The 27,778-nt window shown below is 43.0% G+C and overlaps 1 protein-coding gene across 5 annotated transcripts; it reads left to right on the top strand.

The window, feature by feature from the left end:
- On the top strand, window positions 1-26,760 carry STAT1 (signal transducer and activator of transcription 1). 5 transcript variants are annotated; one of them, XM_075153636.1, is made up of 24 exons: window positions 13-110; window positions 3,524-3,652; window positions 4,281-4,425; window positions 5,661-5,759; window positions 7,690-7,785; window positions 8,516-8,594; window positions 9,129-9,220; window positions 9,864-10,015; window positions 10,291-10,449; window positions 11,786-11,878; window positions 12,376-12,435; window positions 13,291-13,320; window positions 13,409-13,502; window positions 14,406-14,447; window positions 14,937-15,020; window positions 15,566-15,664; window positions 16,161-16,296; window positions 18,214-18,269; window positions 19,394-19,488; window positions 21,788-21,927; window positions 23,297-23,482; window positions 24,122-24,197; window positions 24,658-24,760; window positions 25,332-26,760. In XM_075153636.1, the coding sequence occupies exons 2-24, from the start codon at window positions 3,525-3,527 to the stop codon at window positions 25,353-25,355; spliced, it is 2,268 nt and encodes a 755-aa protein (XP_075009737.1). In that variant the 5' UTR covers window positions 13-110; window position 3,524; the 3' UTR covers window positions 25,356-26,760. The 5 variants fall into 5 exon arrangements, with proteins under 5 accessions (XP_075009740.1, XP_075009737.1, XP_075009739.1 ...); XM_075153638.1 differs by lacking the exon at window positions 13-110 and adding an exon at window positions 296-669; XM_075153635.1 differs by lacking the exon at window positions 13-110 and adding an exon at window positions 676-1,001.
- The last annotated feature ends 1,018 nt before the right edge of the window (window positions 26,761-27,778 follow it).

The raw sequence follows: 27,778 nt of genomic DNA on the forward strand, positions 1-27,778 counted from the left end.
CGCACTACGCCCGGCCGGGGTGGCGGGCTTCCTGAGGCGGGGGGCAGCCGGCACACGCAGGCACTGCCGGGCTGGTCGCTGGAAAAGGCTCCCAGAGCCTTCCCCGAGAGGTGAGGGGAGGTGCGGCAGCCGGCTTCGAAGGGGAGGGAGGGGGACGGCGCTGACAGCATTAGGACCTGCACGGCGGTGCGGTGCCTGCACCTCGGGGCATAAGGCAGCGGGGCGGATGCCCAGTGTAACTAAACCTATCGCTTCCCCAAACCAGCCCCGCCGTCCTTGGCTCTGTCTGGAGATCGCCCGCTGAGCTTTACGCTTCAGCGTCTTTCCTCCTGGGGCAACGGCAGTCCCCTCCTAACGGTCTTCATTCCTGACAGGGCCCCCCCCTTCCTGCGGGGACACCACCTCCCGGGCAGCAGCCCCTGCTTTTCCTTCACCTGTCACATCTGCTCGCGAATCCTACTGCTTAAACGTCTTTTAGCTCCTTCTCGACAGCTGCACGTTCCCTCACACGTTTCCAGACTCCTAACACTGCCCTGCTCCCGGCGCTGCTCGGGACCGCCAGAAGCCGACAGGAACGCAGGCCAGCCCCCGGGGACGGTGCTCGCCCTATTTCTGCTTCGCCTGCTATTGCCAGCATCGCCGCGCTACTGGGCTGCCTTTTCTTAACAGGTGCGACCTCTCTCTACGTTATACTTGTGGTGCTTCTGCCTGCAAACCCTGCGCGGCTATCGGCTACCCGGCCGGGCTGGGACCCGGAGGAGCGGTCCCGGCGGCGGAGGGGGGGTGGGAGCGCCGCTCCGGGAACACCCAGCCTCCCCCACGCGGAAGGGAAAGGGCTGTGGGCGGGTCAGCGCAGCGCCGCCGCACTCCCATTGGCCGAAGCCGCGGGGGCTGGGCTCTGATTGGCCCTGCAGCCAGCCCCCCGCTCCGCGGCTTTGCGGGTATTTCTCGGCGCAAGCGAGGCTGGCGGCGCGGAGCCGGAGCGCAGCCTCGTCTCACGGGTAAGTGCGGGCGGCGCGCGCGGGCTAGTGGTCGCCAACGGCCGCGGCGAGAGCGGACCGGGGCTGGCAGGGCTCGGGCGGGGGACGGGACACGACACGACACAGGGGAGCGCGTGCGAGGTCCCAGGCGGCAGGGACGGCTGTCCCCTGCCCTTTGTTCCCGAACTTGCCATCGTGTGGTTTGGCGGCGATCGCCCGGGAATGACACGAAGAACGGAATTGTTAGGAGGCGGCGGGATTAAATGTAGTTAGAGCGCAGCCAGGGACGAGTCCGAGCTTAGCCGTGGAAGAGATCCCCGAGCACGGGTGTAACCGAGGCACACAGACCCGCACAGCTGCAAATAGGTCCCTTTTGTCCAGACATGCATATGGACTGCGATCCTATTGCCCGTACCCAAGGGAAGGCAAGAACAGCAAAATGGGTTTTCCGTCCTACACCACCTCATTTGTCAGTTTGTCAATGGCAGGCTGAGCCCTGTGTCCCAGTATCGGTCTCGCTAATGCCTTTTCCACAAAGGTGCTGGCTTCCCACGTTTTCGGTGTTTCCCTGCTTGCATCCCCAAGGATTGCATTTGCTCTGCAACGGCCTCTTTGGATGGTTCTCTGCCACCACTCCTAAGTCCTTTCCCAGTCTGGTTGCTTTAAGACACAGGAAGATTGCAGTACATTTTCATTTAAACACTAGGGAAAAAAAATGGACTAACTTCATGCATTTAGACAAATTCTTCCAGCTTTCCTCACCAATGTCATGTTTAACTGTTTGCGTTGGTGCCACTACAGCATACTTAAATGCTCTGTTACCTGTAATCTGAATCCCATGCACATCAAAATCCTCAAAGCCCTCACGTTAAACATAATAGCATTTTTAATTCTCATTTGCTTCTCACACATAGCGTATGCCACTCGGCAGCTGAGGGAACTGGCATACAAACACTAATGGGATTTGGCAGGAAGCCAGGTACGAGATAGTCCTTCACCCCAGTGCTGCCCTGTTCCTTGGACAGGTCCTATCACCCTTTTTTAAAATCACAGAATCATTAAGGTTGGAAAAGACCTCTAAGATCATCAAGTCCAACCGTCAACCCAACACACCATGCCCACTACACCATGTCCCTAAGGGCCTCATCTACACGTCTTTTAAATACCTCCAGGGATGGGGACTCAACCACTTCCCTGGGCAGCCTGTTCCAAGGCCTGACCACTCTTACAGTGAAGAAATTTCTCCTCATGTCCAATCTAAACCTCCCCTGGAGCAACTTGAGGCCATTTCCTCTTGTCCTATCGCTGGTTACTTGGGAGAAGAGACCAACACCCACCTCACTACAACCTCCTGTCAGGTAGTTGTAGAGCGCGATGAGGTCTCCCCTCAGCCTCCTCTTCTCCAGACTAAACAACCCCAGTTCCCTCAGCCGCTCCTCATCAGACTTGTGCTCCAGGCCCTTCACCAGCTTCGTTGCCCTCCTCTGGACATGCTCCAGCACCTCCATGTCCTTCTTGTAGTGAGGGGCCCAAAACTGAACACAGGATTCGAGGTGCGGCCTCACCAGTGCCGAGTACAGGGGCACGATCACCTCCCTGCTCCTGCTGGCCACAGTATTTTGATAAGTTGCAGATGCGAGTGGACTTGCATCTCACCACCCATGTTCTCAGCCTGGACTGTTCCATGGGCATATCTTTACATGCCATTTCCGCAAGACGCTAACCTACAGCCCAGAGAGGAGATGGTAACAGGTCTGCAGAGGCCATATATCAGCCACTCTGTCATAGAAGTGTTATTGTACAGCTTAACTTCTCTCAGTCATATTAGTTCATTTTAAGCAACCTGTGTCTGCTGCACAGATTACTTGAATTTAGCCTGAAAATTTGATCATGGGAACTAAAGCATATAGTAGAAAACACATCTTGCCAACAGTTCTCCATTTCAAGTGACTTGAAATCTAGTCCATTTTCAGAGCAGGCAAGTGGGGACACAAATAGCACCTGAAAACAGGCCCGGAGAGGTTTCTGTGATTTGCCACTCACGCTCTTGGTGAGGGGGGGTACATCTGCACCAACAAAAGGTGAAACTCCACATACAGGACCTCAATCCTGCAGGGTACAGGTATCAAACACACAGGTCCTCATTCCCATATCCCTACTAAGCAAGAGCATGGTAACACTACCACTACCCTAAATGCTATGAAAAGGGGTTCAAAGGAAAAAAATGCACGTTTTCATAGGGAAGGGTGGTTTAGCTTTGAGTTACTTTTCACGAGTAGTGCACTGTCTTAATTTGCAGTTTTTAAATTTTTTTTTTTCTTTAAATTAAAACAAGCACAGAAGAAATCGTATTCGGTTTTAATGATTAGCTTTCTAAAACTCTTACAGCTGAAAATAAAATGTTTTTGTTTGCTGGAAACACTTTTCCTTCCTAATCCTCCAATTTTGCCAATGTTCATGAAAACTTTAAATGAGTTACTTTTGACCAGTTCAGTCCAAATACTATTAAACATTTACATTGATTTTTTGACCCCCCTCCTCAGGATGACTCAGTGGTATCAGCTACAGCAACTTGATTCCAAGTTTTTGGAGCAAGTTCACCAGCTATACGATGACAGCTTTCCTATGGAGATCAGGCAGTACCTGGCACAGTGGCTGGAAAACCAGGATTGGTAAGCATAGAAATTGGCCTTCAGGTTGTGTGATAAGCAATGTTCTCATACATGCAGTTACAGGCAGCAGCAGAACACTGGGGAGGCAAGCTGCTAGATGAACCTTTGCTGATAGGATGCTTCAGTAGCTGTGTGGATGCTATAGCCCGTGTTCCTGCCCCTCTTCAGGGCTTTAGAGGGGCCTGACACCTAGAGTAACAGAGTACTATCTCTCATTTCCCTCTGTAACAAAAGCTGCTGTTTTAAGACCGATCAGTTACTACCTTGGCAGCTCAGTCCCTTGCTGTTTGCAGACTTTGAACTTTTGCCAAGATTTCTGTGGAGCATCTTCTTTTAGAAGAGTGGTACGACATGCACATGCGTAAGTAGCTTTTTGATGTGCATGGAATGAGTAAATGAAGTTGCACAGAATGTGGCAAGAATAATACAGAGAAAAACAACATTTCTGTATCAAGAAAAGTAAAGTCAAAGCTGAGGGAATGAAACTGGCTTATGTTTGAAGGTTATTCTTACTGCTTGCATATACTACAACTGGAGTTGGGGATTAAAAATAAAGTACTCCTGTATGTGTTTCTTGAATGCTGTATTGAAAGTGTGTTTAACACAAGCATGCCTTAAATTATTCTAGGGAACATGCAGCCACCAACGTATCTTTTGCTACGGTGTTATTCCATGACCTGCTGTCACAGCTTGATGATCAATTTAGTAGATTCTTGATAGAAAACAACTTTTTGCTGCAACACAACATAAGGAAAAGCAAACGTAATCTTCAGGTACGCCTCGGGTATATGCCTATACATTTGCTTGAATTGCTTCAGTAGTACAATTGGATACCTCTAAGCAAACTACCCTGCCATGAGGGATTTTCGCGGAGAATGTGAGAGAATCCTAATTTAAAAGCCAGAATTCAAATGTTGCTCCATTTTTGTTTTAATTGGCTACGGTTAGAAAGTTACAGTTTCATTACCAGTACAGTTACAGTTTCCAAGAACTCTAAGAAGAAGAAGGTGTTTACTATATGAGTTTGGAGCACTTACTCGAATGTAGTTTCACTTACCCCACTCCTTCCCCAGCTGGTTTCCTCAGTGTACTAATAACCTTCTGACGCAAAAGAAACACAGGGGAAGAAATCCTTCCCATGTAGCTGCAGAACTACAGGTAATAGCAAAGGACTTGTCGTTAGACAGCACTTCTGTGCGTCATACTGTACGGACAAAGAAAAGGGCCAAAGCAATTGGTAGTGAATGGCAGTGCAGAACATATCCTTAATTACTTAATTACTTTCGTTAGTCAGTCCTCCCCTCCTCCCTGTAGCGCTCTATGCCAGAGGATCTTCCATAGATCTTCTGTGGACCTTCTCCTCAGCCAATTTCCCCACACACGTAGCTTCTCCTCACCACAGGTTGGTGACTGGGGGACTGTTTTCTGACGAGAAAACATGACCAGGCTGTATCTGACAGTAACTACAGATCAGCAATGAAAGATCAATCAAGAAGCCTGTACACCTCAGCACCATCCTGGGCTGAGCAGGGCAGTACTCGATCCAGAGCATGTTTCAGCTTTGTATGCATGTAAAAAGACTGTGTGTTCATAAATGGCAGCTAACATACTTCCTTTACGTCACTGAGCAAGAGCTCTACCTGTCAAACTAGAACAACCGCCCTTCAAAACCAGCAGCTATACTTCAAAGGTTTGGGAGGGTGGCTCTCGAAAGAGGATGCGCTCTCTAGGACTGTAGGGTAGTATCTCACTTCTCCCAGTAATGTCTCTGACCCTTTCCTGGTGTTTTGCCGAGTACCATCTCTTCGTACACTAATGAACTAAAATAGAAACTCATTCTTGGAGATGGTTGCAGCTGTCACACTCCCTGTAGTCTTGGAGCGTGCTATGACCAATGTGTGCGCCGAGGCTCACGCACAGTCACCCCCTAATCTTTTTGCCAATCAGTTTACTGAAGGACAAGAAATTATGGGTATGAACTTTAACAATAGACTGTCTCTAATGCCAGGATAACTTCCAAGAAGACCCAATACACATGGCAATGATCATCTACAACTGTCTGAAAGAAGAGAGGAAAATACTGAACAGTGCCCAGTTGTCAAATCAGGTAACAGTCTTGCCATATCGACTGCAGTTATATCTACCCTTTCCTGTCGTTTGGGACAGAGGGAGTGGAAGATGACTGAAAGAGGAAACAGGCTGTCCTCTCTCTGCCCAACAATATGTTTATTAAAGACAAAAGAGGCAACATTGATATGTACCAGCTGGACAGTGTGGCTTGTTTGTGCTGTATGAAGGATTTGGAGGGGAAGTGGCCAGGAAGTAGTTTTTATTCCTTGAGTGATGTGAAAGCTATGCTGTTTTTTTAGCCTGATGTGCTCATCAGATTTTATTACAATTTAATAATGAGTGCTTGCCTTATTTCTCCAGCAAGATTTTAGCTTCCCCTTCCCCCTCCCCCCCCACCACTGCATTTTACTCCTTAATTTACTCTGTATTAAGCAGCTGAGCCTTGGTGCTTCTTTGGACTGTCTCTCTGGGAAAATGATGCATCATTCTCCTTCCCAGTTATCTCCAAGTATTTCTTTCTATTTTTGTTTTTTTTTTAAATGAAGACCATTTCTTTCCTCTGAACCATAGGCAAAGCCGTATTCTTCTCCTTCCTCATCTGTTCTCTGACTTTTCATCTTTTTGTTTTTTCCTTTGCAAGGAGAACTGTTTTGCAATAAAAAAATTCTGCAGTTGGGAAAGGCATGCAAACTATATAGCTAGATGTAACCCACTTACGTAATAATAAAGTGATGACTGACCAAGCATGTTAAGTTCTGATACTGAAATACTTCCCTTTAGGGTAAGTTTTTGAATGTGTGTTGGTAGAGTGGCAAGAGCACTCAGGCATAGGCTTTGAACAAGGGGCCTAACGCAACTGTATTCAAAACAGCTCTTCTAAAAACGCGACTCTGACAGAGCCCTTGTAGCTGCAGCGCAGCTGTTCGGTTTCTGTTCTGGCTCACCACGTAAAGCTCTCATAACTGCTCATCCAGCATGCGATATATTTGGGTCATCAAACAGGGAAATACGTCCTCCTATACTTACTGTTGGCACTAAGGACAACACCATGCCCTACCTCTGCTTTCTAGTAAATATTCTCATTTCCAAAAGCCGAGAAGATAAAATGCAGAGCAAGCACAATTATAAGCATCATAAAAACCAAAGGAGAATCCTGAATGTTGAGTATGCTCAGATTGCCTTAATAGTCTGATGGAAGTCTGTGATGAGGGACCTTTGGCAGTTCACCAAAATAAATACTTTAGGTGACCTTAGCTTAAGTTGAAGCGTTAGAGCAACAACGCATACGCATACCTGACTGTCCCACATTGGAGGAACAGCAAGCGTCTAACACCAATAGTACTGTTAATGAATGGATCAAAAAATCCTGTCTTTCAAATTACTGCAACTCTCCCCGAGTGATGTCATGCAATAGACTCCCTGAATGATATTGAGGTCAGCTTTCAAGGAAACTATACAGAGATCTAAAATGTGCTTGAATGCCCTGTAGGAAAGAAATTGTATACCAAGTTACCCCATTTGCCTGTACACAGACCCATCTTGTTCTTGCTCTTAGCCCATTTCTCCCCATACCCTGTTTGGATGAATCTAATACTTGATGTAGATGTCATCTAGCCTTCAGGGTTGTTGTTTTCTTGAAATACATTTAAAAGGTACATGAAGATAAGCAAACAAAAGAATGGATTTGTGCAGAGAGAAAACAGAGTATGTTTATCGCGTTATATTGCTATGATGAAAAAATCGCAGCATCACCACACAACAGTCACTTTTAATCCTCCCTTGTTTCTTGCAAATTCACCTGAACTCGATTTTATATTATAAAACCTTAATCTAATTTATCAGAACAAGCCATGCGTCATCAGGTTGTTTGTCAACAAAAGCCACTAACTTGCATTAATGAAAAAAGTACTTGCTGTCATGGGTCACTTCGGTTTGACTTCTGTTGTTGTTCTGCTTGCTTCCCTCAGATGGAAGTGGGGAGCATACAGAACACTGTGATTGGGATGCTGGACAAACAGAAGGAGCTTGACGCGAAAGTTAAGGCTGTAAAAAACAGTGTTATAGTAAGTATAGTATAACTATTTAGTGCTTGTCGATTCACAGATGTTGAAAAGCTTGCAGTACATAAGACATTCTAAAATGACAAAAAAAAAGGTAATGGTTTGATTTTCAAGTCTATAACCAGTGATTGTCTGAAAATAGAAAGTAATTACTTGTCAGTAGCACTATAATACAGATTGGGATTTGACTGGTTTAGCAAGATCAAATTTCTTGTGCCTAAATTTTAGCAACAAAAACATTTTACCCATCCAAAATACTAGCAACTGAGGAAGAACTCTTAAGAAATCATACACTGACCAATTTGTTGTTAACTAGGAGATAGATTTTCATTTAGCATATAGATGTTTATTGTCTTAACAAATACTGTCATGACAGAAAGCTTTTCTCCAAGTAATACCTAATAATTTGAAAGTTTGTTTAAAATGCTGTGTGCTGTTCCAAATTTTTCCACTGTAGCCTAGGTTCTCCTAAACTCTGTGAACTTATGCTAGACAATGAGGGCTTTTCCGTGGTTTATAATTAACAGATTTTAGTTAGCTGAGAAGAGGGAGGGAGAGTGAATAGAAGGTGATTAAGTTTAGGGATATTTCCTGTTAGGGAGTTCCAGGAAAAGGCTACAAAACTGGACTCATCTCTGTAAAGGGCTGATACCCAGCAGTTCCTAATCAGAAGTAGTCTTGCATTACATGAAAGTATTGAATAATTGTGGCCACCTTCATTTGTGCTTTATAGGACGTGGAGCAAGACATCAAAACATTAGAGGATATGCAAGATGAATATGACTTTAAATGTGAAACCTTGCAGAATAGAGGTGAGTAGTTTATCAAGGACATACCCTGTTGCCTGTAGCTTGTACAAGTAAACTCTGCTGTCTTGTGTCAGGAAACTAAACCTAACCATATGCAGCCAAACTTACTGGTAATGTCCCTCCTGTAAACATCCTCCCTTGAAATAACAGTTAACTTCTGTTGCCAGGTGAAGCAATATGAATGATTCAAGTCAGCACAAGAAAAAATGCTCAGTGTGTATTTTTACACAATATAATCATTATTTTAAATCAGATTCTTACTGTAAAAGGCAAGCAAACTCACATCTCAATTACTTCACTGGGATAGTGGCTTTCCCTTGCATTAGTGCTTTAAGTGTAGACTCTGTCCTTTCAGAAGGGGGAGAGGAGGAATCAAAAAAAAAATCTAGGAGGCAGAAAATACTTCTTCCCTTAAGCTTTAAAGATAGACTTCACTTGACATTAGCCAGGCAGATCTCCTCCTCCCCCCGGTGTTTCCCCCACCCATACTTCAGCACTCCTTCAGCCTCACCTTCACAATTTGGACTTATTTTACAGAGCATGAGTCCAACGGTGTGTCGCAGGAGGAGTATAAGAAAGAACAGATGAATCTCAATAAGATGTTTTTATCACTTGACCTCAAGAGAAAGGTAGTGCACAAGTTTTCTTTCAGAAGGCAACAGCACTTCATTTTAAACACATGTTCGTTTTCATTGGGTTGACATAACAAACTATATAAAAGAAAGCTTTATTACTGCTATCAGTTGAACTAAGATTTACTTCTTTCCATCCTGACTGAAAATCTAGAATCTCTGTCAGCTATTTTATTTCTCTTCTAGCAACCTTTATCAAACTGTCAGGTAAACCTAAAATAACAATGAGAGAGAAAAGGTGTCATTATCAATAGTCATGTTCTCGAGGAAGAAAAAACAATTAAAAAATTTGCAGCTATATAAGAGTTCAGTGTGCTCACTCTCATTGCAGTGCTCAGATCTACAGCAAGCACTGGGTGATCCCAGATACACACTTGGGACATACATGGATGCGAGACACTGGCTCTTTAGAATTCAGCGATACTGAATATGCTTTGTTTCTCCATTGTTTCTCCACTTAGTCTAGCAAATACTCCAGCTAAAAAGCAGCAGGTGTTTTTAGAAAACATCCTCTGTTGACAGAGACTATTACTTTGAGGTCCTTGCAGTTTTGCAAGACAGATAGCATTAGCTAAAACAGTACTTAGTTTTTCTTTATGAAGTATTTTTAATAAACAGGGTAATTTATTATTCTCTATAGGAAGTTGTGAACAAGATAATACAGCTGCTGAACACCACAGAGCACACACAGAGTGCTCTTATTAATGAAGAGCTGGTGGAGTGGAAACACAGGCAACAGATTGCATGCATTGGTGGCCCACCCAATGCCTGTCTTGACCAGCTACAGAACTGGTAAGTCTCTAGTCAATGAAAGCATTGGACAGGAACTTTAAGCATGTTATGAAGGAACACCAGATCTGTGAAATATACCGATTGTTTATATTACACATTTTCTTTCTGTCACAGCTTAACTACATTTCATTCATTTTATTACCTCACCGCATTTCCAATGAGCAAGAAGTGTTCTCTGTGCACTGCCTAGTCCTTAGGGACAGTCACCTGGCTGGTGCCTCAACATTATTACAATACAAAACCATGCAAAAAGTAATAAGATTGTGTCATTGTAGGTTCACCATTGTTGCTGAAAGTCTACAGCAAGTTCGTCAGCAGCTCAGAAAGCTTGAGGAACTGGAACGGAAATCTGCCTACGACCCTGATCCCATCACAAAAAATAAACAAGTTCTGCAGGACCGAACATACAGTCTTTTCAAACAACTCATCCAGAGGTAACAGACAAGAAGGGTCTTTTTGTGTTTGCGTGAATAACTGGATGGAGAGCACCTTTTCCTTCTGTTCCCTCGATATTTCCTGCACGCTAACTTTGCATTTTTTGATGTTTTCCTAAGTTTGTTACAAACATTAAACTAAATGACCGTTTTTGAGATTTACCCTATCTAGGGTTTCCACAGGTTTAGGCCCATGGAAAGGGTTTGTGTTCAGTCATCATAGGATGCTACAATATGCATTTGCTACAGAATCAAACTGCTAGTCTGTTAGTCCATTTCTTGCTTTAAGCTTCAGCCCTGCAAAGTTCAAGTAAGTGGAGGCACGAAACCATCTGCACCAAGCTATGCTCAAGATAAACGCACACTAGATTCTCCAGCCCTTTGTCTCTGGACGCAGCCTCTCTGTCTCCAGCATAGGGAGGTCAGCCCTATCTCTGTACCATCTCTATGAGGCAAATTACTGTAGCTGGCAGTTGCCCCACATAAGATCAGAGACCCATTCTGTAAACATACAGTAGACAAAAATTCATGCTGCAGGCAGCTTGAAACTGGCAGATAAGAGCAGGGGCTTTGATAGGGTAGGGTAGAACCCAAGGTTTCCAGAGTCCTATTCAGATGCTTTGACCACGCATCTTCAACTGGAAAACACAGGTACTGCTTTTCAATGAAGTGAAGGCAACGAGGAAGAGCTGTAGAAGTCCAGCTGCTGTTTAGTTATCTTGCCTGTGAGTATAGTGGAAGGAAAAGTCTCCATGCTGCCTAGGACTTGGTAACAATAGAAATACTTCAGGATTTATGTCTACACAGTGCTACACAAAAGGTGCCCAAGACGGCAACAGTTTGGGGTGCATCAGAACAGGTTAGCCTCCGGAGTTTGCTTCCTGGGGTTAGCTAGCCCTCATCAAATCCCCAGCTAGCTTACCTAGCTCTTGGGCCTGCGTTGTTACATAGCACTGTCACCATAAGAATTTAGCAAGCGCTGGGAATGGCAGACAAAGCAACACTCCTCACTTGGATTATGCTAGTTACGTCACAGTGTTTGCATGCTGTTTGATTTCAGGGAAGTTTGAGGTAGCGCTCTTCCTCCCCAAGCCATCAATGTGTTTAGGAAAAGCCAAACTTTATGAAATCACTTCATACTTGCAATATTTCTAGCCCCATTGATACAAGTGAAAGAAAAGCACACAGACCTCTGTATAGATTGAAACTGAATGAATAAAGTGTACAGTACTACTGGTCAATCACCCTTCTTTTAAAGTTCACTTTTTATGTAATTTCTTATTCCTTCAAGACAACATTGATAAATCAAAGTGCCTTTAATCTGTTCTTTCCATAGCTCCTTTGTTGTAGAGAGGCAGCCTTGCATGCCAACACATCCTCAGAGGCCATTAGTCCTGAAGACAGGAGTACAGTTTACTGTAAAGCTGAGGTATGTTTTCCCCTTCTTGTTTTGTGGCAAGCTTGTCATGTCATTGGCTTCCTACAGCTGAGAGGATTGCACATTTTACAGTATAGCCTCAGTGCTGAGGTCAGGAGGAGGAGGAGAGTGCCATGTGGCCGGGGGATGTCTTCTAGCAAAGTTTAACTTGCATTTAGCTTTTACCCTTTACCAGAAGTGGGGGGTATTGAGTGTACAAGAAACACAGCCAAACAGCAGAACAGACACATGCAGACCACTTTGTCATGCAAAAGAATAACTCATTTGCCCATCTAGTTTCCTCTCTGAATCAGGACATGGGATCAGCGTCTACGGACCTTGCTAACTTATCCTGTCACTGCATCTATGCTGTCCTGTATGGAGCAAGCTCGGAGCCTCTATGTGGCCTTGAGTTGTGCAGCTTAAATATACCTGTAATAAGCAGTGCAATAGAAGAGAACCTGTCTTTTGCAATTGGAGTAATTTAAAAAAAACCCTTCTCTTTCCAGGTTGCTGGTGAAATTGCAGGAATTGAACTACAACTTGAAAGTGAAAGTTTTATTTGATAAGTATGTTGCATTTTTCTCATCCCTGTGTCTGTTAATGATAAGCAGTCCCCACGTTCAGAAATCCAAAAGGCAGTCATATTTTAAGCGTTGAGTTGGCCAGGAGCAGGCTGGTTCTCCATGGCAGCAGGTACAGCCTCCCTTTTTCTTACCCATGCCATTGCTCTAAATCTCCCTCTGCCATTAGAGACACGCCACAAAGTACAGAAGGCCTCAGCATTTGCTTTAAGGGCGGGGAAAGAAATGTAACAGGCTCTCCAAAACAACAGCAGTGGCTGTAAGGTCATGAAAGGGGGCTGTGCTTTTAAGAAAGCAGGCAAGTTTTTGTCTTCCCATTCGAGTCTTTAGGGGGCATTCTGTTCACTTGAAACAGCTCTGGGGTCCAGAAACTTGCATGGAATGGGGGAAAGAAAAAGAGATTCTTAGGTGGATGTGGGAGCTGAGGCTTTGAGAAGTGCAACTCAGTCAAATCTGGAGTGGTGGGAAAACTGGATTCAAGTGATGCAGCAATTTATTCAAGAAGTTGTATGGTTTAGAAGCAGATTTAGAATGACAGTACTATATAATTTTTTTCTCAGAGCAAGAGTTAAAGCCTACATAGTAAAAGAAAGGACTTGCTTTGATTGTAAAGCCCCCATAGCAAAATTTACACCTCAGTGAAAGATAGCCTGTGTAGCTCAGTATTTATTTTGACTGCTTGAACCAATTGCCTCCTCTTTTGCACAAAAGATTTCACAGAAGCATTTTACCAGTTCTCAGTCAGCTACGAAAACAAACACCTACATTTTCTGTGTCTGTGGCAGAATCTTTAAAAGATTTTTATTTTTTTTTGTTTTTTGTTTTTTTTTTTTTTGACAGAGATGTAAGTGAGAAGAACTCGGTCAAAGGGTATGTGGCATTACAGTTTGGTATATTAATATTGGGTTCTTTCAACGAATTTGAGACTCCTAATTCTTTTCTCTCTCTCCTTGTGAAGGTTCAGGAAATTTAATATTTTGGGAGCAAACACGAAAGTAATGAACATGGAAGAATCTACTAATGGAAGTCTAGCAGCAGAATTCAGGCACTTGGTAGGGGATTTTTTTCTTTTATTGACACATCCATTTAATTGTGTGGGTAGAGGGTGTGGTAGGAAGGAGACAAATTGCTTTTGTTATTAAAGTCATCATTTACTTTTGTATAAAAGGAACTGTGGATATCTCTCCTTTTTCTTTGTTCTTCCCTTTTTGAAATCTTTGGCCTGTCTCAATTGAAATGCTATTGCTTTTGTCACTGAAATAGGGCCAGAAAGGCAAACGAGTATTTGCTGCTATACAGCTTATGTTGCAATGAGTTCTTTAGAGGAGAAAGAAAAAGAAGCCTAGAAATGCTGGTTTGGGCCTTTCAGAGGAAGGCTCATGGGTAGGAAAGCTTGGAGTAGTCTAAAGAGCTTTGAAACTGGAAGAGGAAAATTGCCTAGGAGGGGCCAGCTACAAGAAATTCAGTGCCTTCAGCAGACTATACAACACTTTTGATCTGCAGATTGAGAGATAAATCAGATTGGTTTCGTCATTACAACAGGAAAGGAAAGATGCAAGTCCTGAACCAGTGAACATGGAATTCTCCCTTCATTGTCCAGAACAGACACTGTCTGGAGTTTATTGTCCAATTCAGAGAGGTACTTTGATAAACCAGTATTTCATCTGATCGTTCCTGATTTCACACTGCTTCTGTTCTTTTAAGGCCTCTTACATAAAGGCATTACATCATAAGGGTGCAATATCTATTTTCACATGTGAATGGTTTATAAAAGAGTAGTATCTACCTATAGTTTAATCTTCTGGCTTCCACAGCTCAGAACCAAGTAGGATCAGACAGTAATGCAGCAAGTTTGCGTACAGTTGAACAACTAGAGCATGCAAAGGTTTGCATCCCCTCCCACTTCTGTTTGTGGCCGAGGTAAATGAGTGACAGGGTTTTTTGTTTGTTTGCAGCAACTGAAAGAACAGAAAAACGCAGGAAGCAGAACAAATGAGGTAAGTGGCGCTAACCTTGTTTGTAAAGCCTTTGCATAATTCTAAAAAGGCATTCAAGCATTTAAGACAATGCTCTGCTCAGTGCCATGAAGAAACACACAGGATGACAGATCAATAGGAGAGGAGTTCAGTGTTTCTAGGAAACGATCCATGTAGGACGTGTCTACAAATGAGAACTAGTGCCAGAATGGCATCCCTCTGGACTCCCCCTCATTGGTACCTAGCTTTAACAGGACTTTCTGGCAAGGACAGATTTTTCTGTAGCTTTGGGGTAGGAGCCAAAACAGTACCCATTCTAACAGGAAGTTTTAGGAAGTTAGCATTGTCACTTGACACTGACCTGTAAACTGCTTCTGAGGTCCAGAGCAAGTAACCTTGGGCAGAAAAGGTTTCTTTCCATGATAAATCCCCTTACCTTCCTCCCAAGCAATTTTCAGTCCCTGAAAGGTTTTCTTTTTTTTATTACTTTTTGTTTTTTTTCCTTTACAGGGTCCTCTCATTGTAACAGAAGAACTTCACTCTCTGAGTTTTGAGACGCAGCTGTGCCAGCCTGGCTTGGTAATAGACCTAGAGGTATGTCTTAGATGAAACAGAGACAGACTTAAATTCCTTTACGTCACTCATGCTGACAATCTAAACTTTCTCTTTTTTTTTTTTTAAGTACTTGGATATCAAACAGTTTCAGTTATTTCAAAATATATGAATATATGACACTTTACAACTTCTCTGTATATGCACATACAGCAAGAATGCTGTCAAATCTCTGGGTAAATAAAAGTAGATGTGCTTTGCAAAGTATCTGATAACCAGCCCTATGTTTTAAGCTCTCTAGGTATCGGGTTCCATTTATTTCAGAAGCAACATGCTATGAACTCTGTTACTATCAGTGCTATCATAACTGACACTAAATAGAAGTTTTTAATCAGACAAAAATCACCTGAGTCTTTCTAGTACTTCATCATACTGACACTTTCTCCCCTACATACAAACTTGAAGTGAAAGAGTTAAGACCATGCAAGCAAGGAATTGGAGTGGAAACATGTTTGTGGGTAATCTAGAGGAAGACTGCAGCAGGGGTACAGGATAGTCTGACATGTTTCCTTCTGTGTCCCTTTCAGACCACATCCCTTCCCATTGTTGTGATCTCAAACGTGAGCCAGCTTCCAAGTGGATGGGCTTCTATCTTATGGTTCAACATGCTGTCTACTGATCCCAAGGTATTTGCAAAAAAAAAAGTGTCAAAAAGTGTCAAAAATACTATGTGGACTTTTCAAGCATTTTCTGTATACAAGTGGCTGCTGCATTTTTTCCATGCAGATGACTCTTAATGGCTTTCAGGCGTAGAAGGAGGCACAGTGACTTACTTCCCTATCCTAAACAGAGCAATGTTTGAAAGCCATATACATTGTATTCAGTATATACAGTACACAGTGAGAAGCCAAATAACCATCCAAGAGTTCAAATACAGTGCACGTGAGTAGTCTAGGAATTCTACCCACTGGGAGAAGACATGTGCCATGCAAAATACCAGAGATTGCTTTTCCTGGTAACGAGTGCCTGTCAGAATAGCAGCCTGCTATTCCAGGGTTGTCTGAAGCTGGCATTGATTCTTAAATCTGCATTCTGTTCTGGCAATACACATTTGTAAATTCAAGTGGCATTCCAAAATTAATGTTTATTAACTGTAGATTGTATTTTTCCCTTCCATTTTAGAACTTGTCCTTCTTTCTGAATCCACCTTGTGCAAAGTGGGCTAAACTTTCTGAAGTTCTGAGTTGGCAGTTTTCTTCTGTAACAAAGAGAGGACTTAATGCAGATCAACTGAGCATGCTGGGAGAAAAGCTACTTGGTATGGTCTGCTTCCATTACTTTAAACCTTTTGGTTCTACTGAACAAGCAGATGGCCTGTTTGAATTGCAGCTAATTCTACATCTTTTCTGCAATTTTAAGTTTTCATTTCCTCTCATGCTTTTTCCTCCTCATACCGTATCACTTTATAGCAATGAAGTGTTTTCCAGTTTTCAGTATGGTAGAGTTTGCAAATGAAGGTCAGGTCATGAAAAAACCCTGCAGTTCTAACTTAGGAGTTCTGTGCATTAGGGCAGTGCAGATTGGGGCTACTTCTGCCTTTTGAAGAGGTACTGAAGTAATGCACATGTTTAGTCAGTCTTTGAGGTGGCTGTTTCTTGGCATTTTTTGGTTTTGTTAGGTGGGGGTTTTTTTTCCGGTTTGTTTGGTTTTGGTTTTTTAAAATCCATCTCCATTAATTTTAACTTCACGCATGGCACCAAGTGGGGGTTTACTCTATCTGCATAAACCCAGTTGCAATATCAAAGTGCAAACATGAGGAAACTATTAAAGGATATCGAATTGAACATCTCCCAGATGAGAGTCCTTAGCAAAAGCCTAATCAGCCATGAGTTTTGTTTTCCAAACTCCTTGTCAGTTTGCCTGATAGGCAGGGCACTTGACACAGCTACTGAGTTTGCATAGTAGACTCTAGATAAAAATACTGTTGATTCAGTATTCCACTAATCCTTAAGTTTCAGGAAGCATTTATATTTAAAGGGTTTTGACATTGGTGGGTCTAGGTGGTAAGTACAGCATTGCAGTCTCTAATTCTCTTCCTCTAATTTCCCCGAGACATAAGATCTGACAAAAAGCTTACTGATTTAATAGATTACTTTTCGGAATTCTGCAAGGAGAATAATTTTCGTTTGTCTAATTTGTCATCATGAAGACAAAAGTGACCACTGACATTTCTATGCTCAGCTTGCATTTCAGAACTTAAGAGATTCTTTATCAAGCTCTGGTAACAGTAGGGATGCTATTTAAATCTTATCTCTACAGCTAGAAGTATTTCACTACTGAAAAAATCCAGGTAGCTGAAACACTATATTCAGGATCTCTTAGTGCAAGGGGACACAGAATCTAACAGGGTGCCAGGATACAACTCAGCTGCTGTTTTTGTGATGTGAAAGTTGACACAATCTTGGTCTTTAACAGTAGCAGCATCAGAAACAAGCTCCCTAATCCAATTTATTTTTCGAGAGATGAGGGAAAAGAAGCATGTTTCTGACTTTACTGAAATCCATAGCATGATCTGTATGGAAAGAATTTGGCCCAGAATACAGTCAGGGTCTGCAAAGCTCTAGCTGCTGTAGTCACAGCATAGGATTTTCTTTGTGGTTTCGATGTGGTTATGAAACACTGTTGACATAAAAACAAGGCAGGGGGAAATGATTGCAACGGGAATGAGCCGAGTCTGTGGTTGGGACAGACCTAGGAGTCAAGAGTTTCTGGGGCAAAAGCCTACAAGTCACCAGAATTGAGACAGGGAAGTGCTTAATCTCAGAAAGGTGATGTAGGGGCTGCTGAGCTCCTACAGAAAAGCTTATGGGTTGCAGTTTTCTTGTTTTGCTGGAGAAGAGATATGCAAGACTTCAGTCCCCTTCCTGGAAGCGTTTTGAAACCGGCAAGCGTTAGGTATAGCAGAGAGTAGAAAGTGTCAGAATGAATTCTTTTCCATTACACCAGGTCTGTTTAAATACATTTGGTCATTCTCATGCAGTGAACTTCTCCGTAGGGGAACTCTGCAAGCTCTCCCTGCTCTAGCCATGAAAATACTGTAGCCTGGCCTTTCTTCTCTTAGTCCAGCAGCTCAGAGTTGTAAATAAACACTCTGAACCTGGTGCTGTAAGTACTTTCCTTTCAGTCTTACTAAGTAACTTATGGAACATGACTGAAGTCAATTTATTCTGTTCAGGGCCAACAAGTGGAGGATCTCACAATGGCCTTATTCCTTGGACAAGATTCTGCAAGGTATGAACTCAGTTTAAAAATCAAGATGGAAGAGGGAGCTTTGTCTTGTTTAGGGTTTTGGGGGTTTTTGTGGTGCCTTTTTTTTTTTAAGGGTGCTTTCTTTTTCAATAATGTACCCTAATTATTCTAGAGCTTACATAGTTGTGGGAGGTTTTGGTGGTGAGGTTAAAGTAGCAGCAGAAGGAGGAAATAGCAAGGAGTAGATAATTTTGAGATTGCTTTTGAGCCATGTAAACTATACAGAAAAATGCATTTTTCAAACACAGCATCTTTGTTATTATTAATGCAATTGCTATGAATAGAATAGTTCTCCACTTTAACTATTACAGAAAGCGTTAAAAAAAAAAGCCAGCAAGATGAGCAATTCTTCTTTGTCATAGTGAAGGACATTTTCCAGACCAGGGGCAACTGGATTAGCACAGGGCAGCCAAGAGGGTCAGCATGACAGCAGAAAGCCACATCATGAGACTTCATAACCCTGGCTGGAGCAAGACAGGAGGACTCTTCACACTCGCTTTGGCTTTAGAGCCTAAACCGGTATAGATAAGCAGGAGATGAGAGCAGAGAGGAACAGACTCCAAGGGAAGAGCAAAGCTCTGGTGACCTACAAGCACCAAGTTCATTAATATGAGTGTCTCATGAGGAATTGAAATATGAGTCTGATCAGAAAGTGTCTCTAAGTTGTTCTGCTAGCCAGCCTGGTTGAAAGCCCCATGGGATGGTTTGGATGTCCAAGAGCTCCCATAAAGACAGTGCCCAAGCAAGAACCAGAGCCTTTTCTCTGCTCTTAGACCAGTGTTGTGCATGAGAAGTAATGGATCGTATGTTTGTGGGTACTGTAGGCTCAGGCAGGCATTTCTCTTGCGCTGCCTCTTGCCTTAAGATTCGGTACATGCTTCATTCCCAATACTTTCTGTCCTTCTGGAGTAGAGAAACAGAAAGGGAAGAAAAATCATAAGAGAATATGGGGATGGTGGGAAAGAAGAAAAAGGGGAGAAAAGTGCAAGAACAGGTAGGTGCTGGCAGGATTGAGAACTTGCTTCCTCTCCATTTAACAAAACTCATGTTTCATTATCCCTGTTCTCCCCTTTCTCACCCCTGCCTTTCCATATTCTGAATTTTAGGAAAATATAAATGATAAAAATTTCCCCTTTTGGCTGTGGATTGAGGGAATCCTGGAGCTTATTAAGAAACACCTCCTGTGCCTCTGGAATGATGGGTAAGACCTGAGTGACGTTAACAAAGATGTGGTCATTGCCTCAGACCTTTCATTTAGGCTAGCGGTTACATCCTCAGGTTGTGAAGTTGTTTGTGCAGATACCTTGGATCCAATAAAGTGGAACTTGCAACCGGAAAAATCTGAGGCAAATGAATTCTAATAGTGAGGAAGTCTCTAATGAGGCAATTGCTTAAAGCAAAAGTGTCAGATAACCACGCTGTCCCATTTAAGTCACAGAGCAGGGCTTTGAACATGAAATTTTTTTTTGCTTCTGCTCTCACTACAAGTAGGTTCTTTCCACACCATAGAACAGAGCCTCTTCTGTGTTTGACGGGGAATACTAAACTACAACAAAATGTAAGTCATAAAGTGATCATCCATCTTGAAAAAAACAAAAAAAACCCCAAACCTTCCCACAAGCAAACTTTATTGTGAGCCTCCTCTAGGTGGCAGCAGCCGGACTCTGAACTTCTGTATCTGCAGTATGAGTCCAGACAGTAGTCTTCACTGGTTTTAACAGAGTATAATTAATTAGTAAGGCTCTGCCAGATGGCAAACCAATTCCATTTGCCGTTTAATACTGGTTAGTAAACTTTTGATTCTGGTATTGCTGATTTCAGAAGTAATTGCTGCCAGAAATAGGTTCAGCCACGGTCACAGTCCTACATTTTAGGTTTAGCCACATTAAGACACCCCGTCAATAGCGCACTCACAGTGAAGCACCCTAGTATCCCACAAGTTCACAGGATCGCTCTGTCTTGCTATATTCAGCAGCAGGCTTCAAATTATTACCCCCCCCCAGCTCCAGATGAGTTCTGTCGAAGCCCTTTATAGTACAAGCCTTGTTTCACTGCCTAAAACCTACATATTTCTTACCTAAGTGGACTCCAGTGCAGCAGGATCTTTTGCCACCATCACTGAAGCGGAGCTGCAGTTCTCTCCCATTTGGTGTTCCACCTCAGTATGGCTGTGTGCCTACAGGGTTGGTTTTGCATGTGGCTTTGATAGTATGTAGTCTTGAATAACATTACTCATTGCTCTCATACCTGAGAGCAATCCCCTGTTCAGGGTTTTAACAGAAAGAAGAGGTGCAAGTTAAATCCTGAATGTAATCAAAACTAGAGATTTAGTACTATTAGTTTTTCCTCTCTTTGGTAGCTTTGTTGGATAGTTACAGATCTTTGTTTTCTAGAAAGGCAAAAAGGGAAACAAGGGAAAACTCTTGCAAACTGCAAAGATACTTAAGAGGGAAAGAGACAAATCTATAATATTCATTAGGATAGAGATTCCCCTTGTACACAAAAGAATAGAACACTTGCCTTTCTTAATCCTTGAGGGATGGGAAGGTTAAACACTATCATTATACGCAGTACATTTGCTATCAGATTTGTTACCTAAAGCATGCCATTTAAAAAAAAAAAACCAACACACTCAAAACCCCCACAAAACCCATAAAACAGGACAGCTTACAGCACCTGAAATTTCATCATGATTATTCAGTAGTTTTTGTGCAAAAAGCACTTTCCCTGACTTAACGCACAGAAGGACAGTAGTAGTAGTACTTTTCGAGTAGTACTCAAAACTTCATTATTGATGGAGTATTTTGAGGAATAAGCAGCAGTGCAAAGAAATTCTGACCTTTTAAAAAAAAGCAGTTGGGGTTTGACCAGGGTATGCCCTAGTGCTGGCTTGCACAACTCCCTCCGCAGTACCTATTCAGACAAATCCATTTCTTAAAATTACCACACTGGCCTCCTTGCCTGCACAACGACGTTTGCCGAGCATAGTGTATTTGGGGGGTTGAAGTCACACAAAGTTAGCAGCTCTTCTAGATAATGTGCACAAGGAATAAAACAAACCCCACATCTGTATGATGCAATCTAGTAGCTGGCAAACTTTGTTTCATCAGCCGAAGAGGAGAAACAACTGTTCCTTAATAGGCTTTTGAAGTTAAACTGCTAGCTGGGATCTGACCGTTTTGCACACATGTAACTTTACTTCTGCTTCCACAGCCCAGTTTTGACAGCAAAAGACAATTTCTTTTATTCTGATCTCAGAAGAATGATTGTATAAGCCACCAGGCAAAAGGAAGAGTGCTGAGGGAAGCTGTGGTGATTCATGGCTTCCACAGGGCAGCTCCAGCCTGTCAGTCCTACTGCTAACTTCCTAGCTGTTCATAGGACAAAGCCTTCTATGAGGCTTTTACAAGTACTTTAGCTTTTTCTTTTCCTAGCTAGCCCAGCATAGCTTAGATTTTATGTTAAGGAGTAAACTCAGCTTTTTCTTTTCAACGTTACAGCTGCATCATGGGTTTCATCAATAAAGAAAAAGAACGTGCTTTACTGAAGGACCAGAATCCAGGAACATTTTTACTAAGATTCAGTGAAAGCAGCAGAGAGGGAGCAATCACATTTACTTGGGTAGAAGGATCTCAAATTGGTAAGTCAGTAACAGACAACATCTTTGTCTTCAAAATGTAAGCTTACAGCAGAACAAGAAGTCTTTACGCTCTTCCCTTTCACACTGGGAGCCGATACCGTACACCACCCCAGCAGTCTCCACCCTTACAAGCAACAGACCACAAACCATAGCAGACACGCCTTACCTGGTGGAGTTCATAAGCCACACAGTGGATTGGTCAAGGTTTCAGCTGGGATTAATAACACTCCCCCAGTACTGCTTCTGGCCTGGAAGTTTGTTGAGGACAAACTGCCTAGGCTGTCTCCCCTGCCTCTTTAGGGCCTCTCTAAGCAAGACACCTTTAGTACATACATATCTGTGTCTCCGTCCAAACCTACATCGCCTTCCCCATCAGAGATTTCTCTCCAAGGAAGAGCTCACTACAGCCACATTCGGCCTGCTGTACTGTTGTTCTCTCCCGCTACTTCTCCTTGTGTGCAACGCACCTTTCTCAAACAGCTTGCTTTAACTCATGGTCCAACACATTTGTTCCTTCCTTCCCACATTCTCCCCAGGTAAACCACGTATTCACTTACTTCATTTTCCTAGCAGTTCTCCTGTTTCCAGAAGGACAGATGAAGAGCTTGTTTTTTCAGTTAGCTGGGCTAGTCTCTCACCTTCTTTCAAGAAAGCCTAGAGACTTAAAAGTTGCAAAAAGAGGTCATCTCCCTTTTATCCAATCATCTCCCTTTTACCCTGATTGGATAAAAGAAGATCTTCCCTTCTCATACTGCTTAAATCAGCCCCACCTGCCACGATGCTGCAGTTGTTGATACTTCACTTGGATGAGCCCAAGACCTACAACAGCTGGAAGAGAAACTGCTGAATGTACTTGAATGACTTCTTTCCCTTTGCTGCCTTCATACCTGAGGCATCCAAAAATTGAGCAAAGAAGGGTGGTAATATTTGGAGCATTCAGGGAGGCTTATCTGTCTCTCTTTATGATTCGTAAGAGCCCCAAGTGGTGTATTAGGCTCAAACTTCCTAATAGGCAATAGAGTTTGAATGACATAATTTGGAAGAAGGTTGAAAAGGTAGCACAACTTTGATTAGTTAATGAAATATTGCAGTTAATTTCCACAGACGGGTCACCCCAGTCGTTCTGAATACAAAATGCACCAAGAGCCATCACTATACGCTTTCCCCCCGTATGCCTTCCTACCCCACAAAACGATTGCGCTTCCTTTGACAGTCTTTAAATATGTACCTGCAGCTCAGTAGGTGTCATCCAGGTAAGGCTTTTGCTCATATGACCTCTGAATTTGTGGTAGTGGCTGCAGCTTTTCTAGGCAGTTTTAGAAAAAGCTTTGAAACCACCTTTAAGAGTCGCTGCTTCTCTCATCTGCAGAGCCCCAGTTCCATTCGGTAGAGCCGTACACCAAGAAGGAGCTCTCTGCTGTTACTTTCCCTGATATCATTCGCAACTACAAAGTGATGGCAGCTGAAAACATTCCTGAAAATCCACTGAGATTTCTGTACCCAGATATACCCAAAGACAATGCCTTTGGCAAATACTACTCCAGGCCTAAGGAGGGTGAGTGCTATAAATGGCTCATATAGCGCAAGCGTGATGTTTGTTCTTGAGGTACTTGGGCACTGTATAATTTCTGTGGCATAGAAAAGGGTGGCAGGTGGACTGAGTGTCTTGGCAGCCTAACCCACGCTTGAGTGCTGCTCAGCTGAAAGGTGAGAACAGGCACCTAAGCTTTAGTAGGTTAAGAAAAGGTCTGTTTTTAAAGAGGCACAACATGAGATCTAGTCAGATCAAAAACTGAAAACATCGTTGTCGCTGGCCCTCTAATTCAGCTTTCATGTGAGCCTGTCGGATACTTCCGAGATGTAGGTTTGCACTAACAGCTGGAACCATGACTCATATTTGACTATTACACAGGACTGATCCTGGCTGTGTGGGCCTGGCAGGATGTGTTGATACAGCTACATCAAACTTTAGGGGAGGTTTTATTCCCCATTTTCTATAGGGGAAAAGCAAAAATCTGACCAAAAAATGGAGTAAATAAACCATAGTGCTGTAAAATGCATGAGAGAGAGACTGGCACATTATCTGGGTCACAGGCTTTATTCTTGGTACAATAAAGATGGCAATGTGAAGTAAACTTGCAAAAAAAAACCCCAAGCTTTTCTTTTTTTTTTTTTTTTTTTTTCCTCCTGGAAGCACCAGAGCCTATGGATTTGGATGGTCCCAAGGGAAACGGCTACATCAAGACTGAGTTAATCTCTGTATCTGAAGTGTAAGTTTCCACAGAAATGCTGGATTTCTAGGAACTAGTCAAACTTTTAGCTGTAGTTCATGTCTCTTCACAATATTTAAGGTGTAAGTGCCCTTGTCAAATCTTTCCTCGCTTTCTCTTTGAGGATCTGATCACACCACATTTGTGCAGTGCTGTGTTTGAAACACCATTTTTAGGTAAAAACCCTAGAAACTTGCAGGTAGTTGTACTGGCAAATAATTTCTTGAAAAGCAAGTTCTTAAAGGCTTGTTGGACTTTTTGATTAGAATGTAGATCACTGAGTAGTCCCAGTTTTCATTAAAGCCACACTGGCTTTGCAAAGCATGGTGTATTTCTCACAGGCTAGGTCTTAACAAGAGACCTCCTTAGTGGCCCTTCTGGACCCAGAGCCAGACATGGTAGCCCAGCTGTGCCTTACTTCTTTGGTGAAGGTTTGTCCCTGCTCTTCTCCTTCTATTAGCCACCCTTCCAGGCTCCAGTCTCCAGAAAATCTGCTCCCCATGTCTCCTGAAGAGTTTGATGAGGTGTCTCGGATTGTGGGCCCAGCAGAGATCGATACTGTGGTATGTATCACAAACCAGCCTTTTGCGGGAGGGTTGAGTCAGAACTTGCTTTTTTCCTTTTTTTTCCCTTCAAACGTACATCGGACACTTAGCACAAGCTAACACTTCAGAACGCGTCTCTTCAAATGCGTAGGAAAAGCTGGGAATCCAGAGTTAGACTGGGACTGCTATCGGTTCTTCTTTCCACTCGTTTGTGGGGCGAGGGGTGAAGAACAGGCGAGCAAAGCTTCCAGCGTGTATCCTGCAGAGGGAGAGAAGACAGGCAGGGAGGAAGGAGTAACGCTGTCGTCCTTCCTGCGGGATCTGGGGTGGGGAGGGAAGCTAGGGCAGGTATGCAGCTTGGAAGTGTTGCCCTGCCAACGCTGGCAAGGTACTGCCTGCTAACAGAGCAGTGTCGTCCTTTCGGGGTGTACTTCAGAAAAGAATTCCTCATTAAAGCATGGCGCTTTTTTTTTTCCCCGTGGTAGCTTGATCCTAAGACGTGAATCTGGTGCTATTTGGGGAGGACCTGGTTGTGCTCTCTGGTTAGCAAAGACTATTGTTTAATGGATGTTTACTTTTCTTGTTGCAGATGTGTTCAGCATATTCAACTTAAAGGTTGAGCTTTTTACTGCATCATTAACACAGCTGATTAGCTTATGCATCTGCTCTGCAGTCAATGACTTGGTGACCTGCTTCACTTCAATTCTTTGGTTTCTCAACGTGAAGGTCCAGTTGCAATTTTTAACCAAAGGGAATATAAACAGCAGTCTGATTAGCCTCCGTACGTGCACTTTTTTGTTTAGAAGTTCTTTGTTAAAGAATTTCTGGTTAGTGAGATACCATGCCAGAGTGGAAGAAGAGAGGAGGATAGGAATGAGGGGTCCTCAGCAAGAGTGATGGGGGAAACATGCATTTTTTTGTTTAAGGGAATTAGTTAAATTGAACATTTAAAACAGCTGCAAGTACATAGGTGGGTTCAAAAGAAAGCTAGTTCTTTTGCAAAGGTTCTGTTTAGAAAGCTTGCACCTTCTGCGTAACTGCTTCTGAAGAGCTTTCACAGCTTTGAATTCTCATCTGCATCACAGGAAGAAGAGAAACACTCTGCAGGTATATGTCACACTGAATCCATGTGTTGCTGAAGTTTGTCCTGGTTTTATCTTTTCTAAGGGCATGGCATGCTGAGAGAACATAAGCCAAAAGCATTATCTGCATTTCATTTTTGCTTGTTTCTTAAGGCAAGGTCTTGTGTAGGGTGTTTAGCACAATCTTTCTCATAAAGAGCACTTCTTAGGACACCACCTTAAAGCTGCGTTGCTGGATCCCACGCAGGACCTGGACAACCAGCTTTAGGTGGCCCTGCTTGAGCAGGGGGGTTGGTCCCTCCGACCTCAACCCGTCTGTGACTCTGCGACACAGTGGCTACTGCAGCTTCTCAACCCACTGGTATCTATTCCCAGTGCCCGGGAGGGCAGCAGTGGCCAGTGTGACTCACAGGGATTGCAGAGCTACTTCTCTACCGTTCAGAAATGCTAGATGGATCACCTGCTGCTTAGAAAATAGCTGGTTCAATTTAGTGTGTTGTGCCCAGGAAGACTGATGTGCCCCCTGCAAAAGCTCACGAGAAAGAAAATTTAAAGGACCTAGAACACGTAACGTACGTATTTAAATGGAAAGCATTGCCAGGGTTACTGGGGTTAACATTTTACAGAGTATCACAACTGGTGACTTAATTCTTCTATCTTACTATAACTAGCTGAATGTGTATCTTTATTGTAATGCAAAAATCAAGTATTTGTTTCTTGAGCTACACCTTGTACTCATGGTCTATATGCAGCCGTTTGTTTTCATTACTTTTATACTTCAATTTTATCGACCAGGGTGAAATTTTCTTGTGAGATTTAAAGCAATGGCCTTATTCATGGCTTTGTCTTTACACGGCCAATAGTTCTAAAAGCAGTGTTTGTTTTCCCGGTGGAGTATTCTTTTGCCATTTTAAATAAATGGAACTGTCAAGTTGACACTTTTGTCCTTTCTCTTGTTTTCTGGCTACTTCATTATAAAGATGATGTGTCTGCCAATAGTTTACTGTATATCTCACTTTAAACTTGTTTGTGCAACTGAACAGTTACAGCTCTGAAGCCTAAAGCAATAGAGATGCTTTTAATTCCCTGCATTGTTGCAGGTTAGCCTGCATTAGAGTTCTTAGAAGGTGTTACAATATTTTTTTTTTATTATTCCTTGTGTTGTCCGACAAGCGGATTTGTGCCCGGTGTGCAAGGAACCAATTCCACACGCCGAGGAGGGATACTGTTTTATTCAGGCCTGGGTGCTCCGTGGACTTGCCACAAATCAAGCACACTGGGTCTAATCACTTTTCTGCTTATATTCATAATTCTTATACATGTTCTAATTTTCTCTTATACATATTCATTAAATTTCCGAGAACTAATTATAATATTACATCATCCTAGACACATGCGCTTTAGCGTCTTTGGGGGTCCTCTGGTGGTCATCGATAGTCTTCCTCACAGTGTCCTTTAGTTGAACTCGGTCTTCACGCATGCTCAGTTTTAGCTCCTGGCTTAATTAGCGCATCTCTCATTAACACAAACTAGCGCTACCCCCTCATCTATTCTACTCAAGACACAAGGTTAGCCTCCCTGTCTAATTTACGCAGAATACTAAGTTTCAAGGCCTTTTTTATCTACTGTATGTCAGGTCTGTCCATTCACAAAGTGCTCCTAGCCACCGGCATCATTCCAGCCGAAGAACTATGTGCCTCTTCACCGTTTCTTCGTATTTGGTGTTACTCCCTATCGTATATCCCTTCACTGTTTCTTTCTTCCCTTACAAGGTTGGTCCGTTTCCGTGGTTACTGCTCACTGGAGTCTAACAATGCTTCCAAGATACACAACTCATCTCTGTACCTACAAACACCTGCTCGTTACCTAACTTTTAAGCAACAAATCTTAAACGAACAGTGTAAAATAATCGGTACTGTAAAAAACTGTATCCACTACATCACTTGTATCACAT

The sequence above is a fragment of the Calonectris borealis genome, chromosome 6 (genome assembly GCF_964195595.1).
Source record: "Calonectris borealis chromosome 6, bCalBor7.hap1.2, whole genome shotgun sequence".
Classification (NCBI taxonomy): Eukaryota; Metazoa; Chordata; class Aves; order Procellariiformes; family Procellariidae; genus Calonectris; species Calonectris borealis.